The 1,920-nt window shown below is 40.5% G+C and overlaps 1 protein-coding gene across 2 annotated transcripts in view; it reads left to right on the forward strand.

Moving 5' to 3' along the window:
- LOC116687319 (SRSF protein kinase 2) overlaps positions 1-1,920 on the forward strand; it is an 8,689-nt gene that overhangs the window by 2,724 nt on the left and 4,045 nt on the right. The window contains exons 5-9 of one of the 2 annotated variants that reach the window (XM_032512628.1): positions 193-280; positions 549-655; positions 805-970; positions 1,150-1,175; positions 1,293-1,349. In XM_032512628.1, coding sequence (XP_032368519.1) covers positions 193-280; positions 549-655; positions 805-970; positions 1,150-1,175; positions 1,293-1,349 — 444 coding nt within the window. The remainder of the gene's footprint in view (positions 1-192; positions 281-548; positions 656-804; positions 971-1,149; positions 1,176-1,292; positions 1,350-1,920) is intronic. The other variant, XM_032512629.1, reaches the window with a different exon arrangement.

Below are 1,920 nucleotides of genomic sequence, written 5' to 3' on the forward strand. Positions count from 1 at the left end.
GGGGTAATAATGCACTGTGTGTGTGCGTGTGTGTGAGAGTGTGTGAGAGACATGATGGAGTACAGATTGCACCAATACAACACCACCAGCATCTGTTACACTGTGGTTAATCATTAAAATAGTTTAATTGCATTTTATAGATTCTTTTATCATTTTGTTGGTATTGTAATATGTACTTTATCTGACCATCAGGTAAGAGACAGTGACCCCAAAGATCCAAAACGAGAGAACATTGTGCACCTCATTGATGACTTCAGGATCACTGGAGTGAATGGAGAGCGTATCCTTTATAATGTCCCAACGTAATAACCTACTCTGTAACTTGCAGTGCAGGTATGGCTTTTCTCTCTGCTGTTGTTCTGAAATTAAGCTGTTTACAAATATGCCATCACACGGACAAACAGGTGCCATTACAACATCCTTATGTCATAGTGATAGGACTGTAAGGAGACAGGATTCAATGTGTTTTCGCCTTCTCCACATATACACAAGAAACTCTAAATACCCAAGCTGTACAGTATGTAACAAGGTCCTTAATTGCTCACCAGATGTGTGCATGGTTCTGGAGGTGCTGGGCCACCAGTTGCTGAGGTGGATAATCAAATCCAACTACACTGGCCTTCCCCTACCCTGTGTTAAGAGCATCCTCAGACAGGTGCTGTGCAACCCTTTATTACATCTGAATTCATCTTCCCTCTCTTTACCCACTGACTGAGCTCTTTTTTGAACAGATGATCTTCTATTTTTGCTTCTCACTGACATGCAGTGCAGTGACAGTGACTGTAGTTCCATTACTTTTCACAGGTTCTGCAGGGTTTAGATTACTTGCACAGTAAATGCAAGATTATCCACACAGACATCAAGCCGGAAAACATCCTCCTGAGAGTGGATGAGGTTTACATTCAGAACCTGGCGGCCAACACCAAGTTGTGGCAGCTGCCAGTGTCCTCTGCTTTCCCCAGCTCCACAGGTTAGTGATGCTGCATTAGCAAGCACATGTATGTCCAACTTTGATTATAAATGAACATCTGTCACAGGAATCTACGAGTACCAGGCTGATGGATGTGTTCTTGATTAAATGCAAGAAAAAAATAATTTATTTCACATTCTGTGGCTCTTTTCCCTGCTGATGTTTTTGCTTCCTGCCAGTGAACAGAAACACCAGAGAAAAACAGGTGTGCAACCTGAAATCTATTCTTTTGTACATACTTTCATTTCATTCATTATAGTAGGATGGTTGGCCTTTGTTAAAATGACATTATGACGTCCTCGTTTCTGCTTTGACTCCTAAGAGTTTGTCCAACTTGTTGGGGAAGCTGACTGGGGTTTTCCACACTCTTGGGGAGTGGGTAAGATGGATGTTGTGTTTTGCTTTTGCACTTGAGCCTCTTAACTCTATCTTGACAACATCCAAATCCTGGAACTCACTATAGGACTTGTAAAATAATTAAAAGGCAGGGCATTGGACGTGTTCCCCACTGACTTTGTGTCAGAGATTTCTGTTGATTGTGATTAATATGATTGCTACTGTGATGATCAAGAAGTGTACTGAAATAGTTACTAATTATATTTTGCATGGTGAAAGGTGAGTTGAATTTCTGCTCTAACTTCAACTAGCTTGCTCTTGTGGTATTATTGTGTCACTAATAGGCTCCTGTCGTTCAAAGGGATGGGACAAGTCGGGGTGTGGAGGGGGTTGCTTGTTGTAGACTTCTGTAAGAGGACACAACTGCAGATTTTGATGTCCTTCCAACAACCACTGTTGTGGTTTCAAAATAGGTTGTTGTTAGCAACTTACTGTTTTACAACATGCAAAGTAACAGCTTCACAATATATTCTTGATATATTAATATGGATTTCATGTAAAGCTCTATTGGCCTAAAGTAACTACAGATGATATTATCAAAAAAAAAAAAAAAA

This window comes from Etheostoma spectabile, chromosome 4 (assembly GCF_008692095.1).
Source record: "Etheostoma spectabile isolate EspeVRDwgs_2016 chromosome 4, UIUC_Espe_1.0, whole genome shotgun sequence".
Lineage (NCBI taxonomy): Eukaryota > Metazoa > Chordata > Actinopteri > Perciformes > Percidae > Etheostoma > Etheostoma spectabile.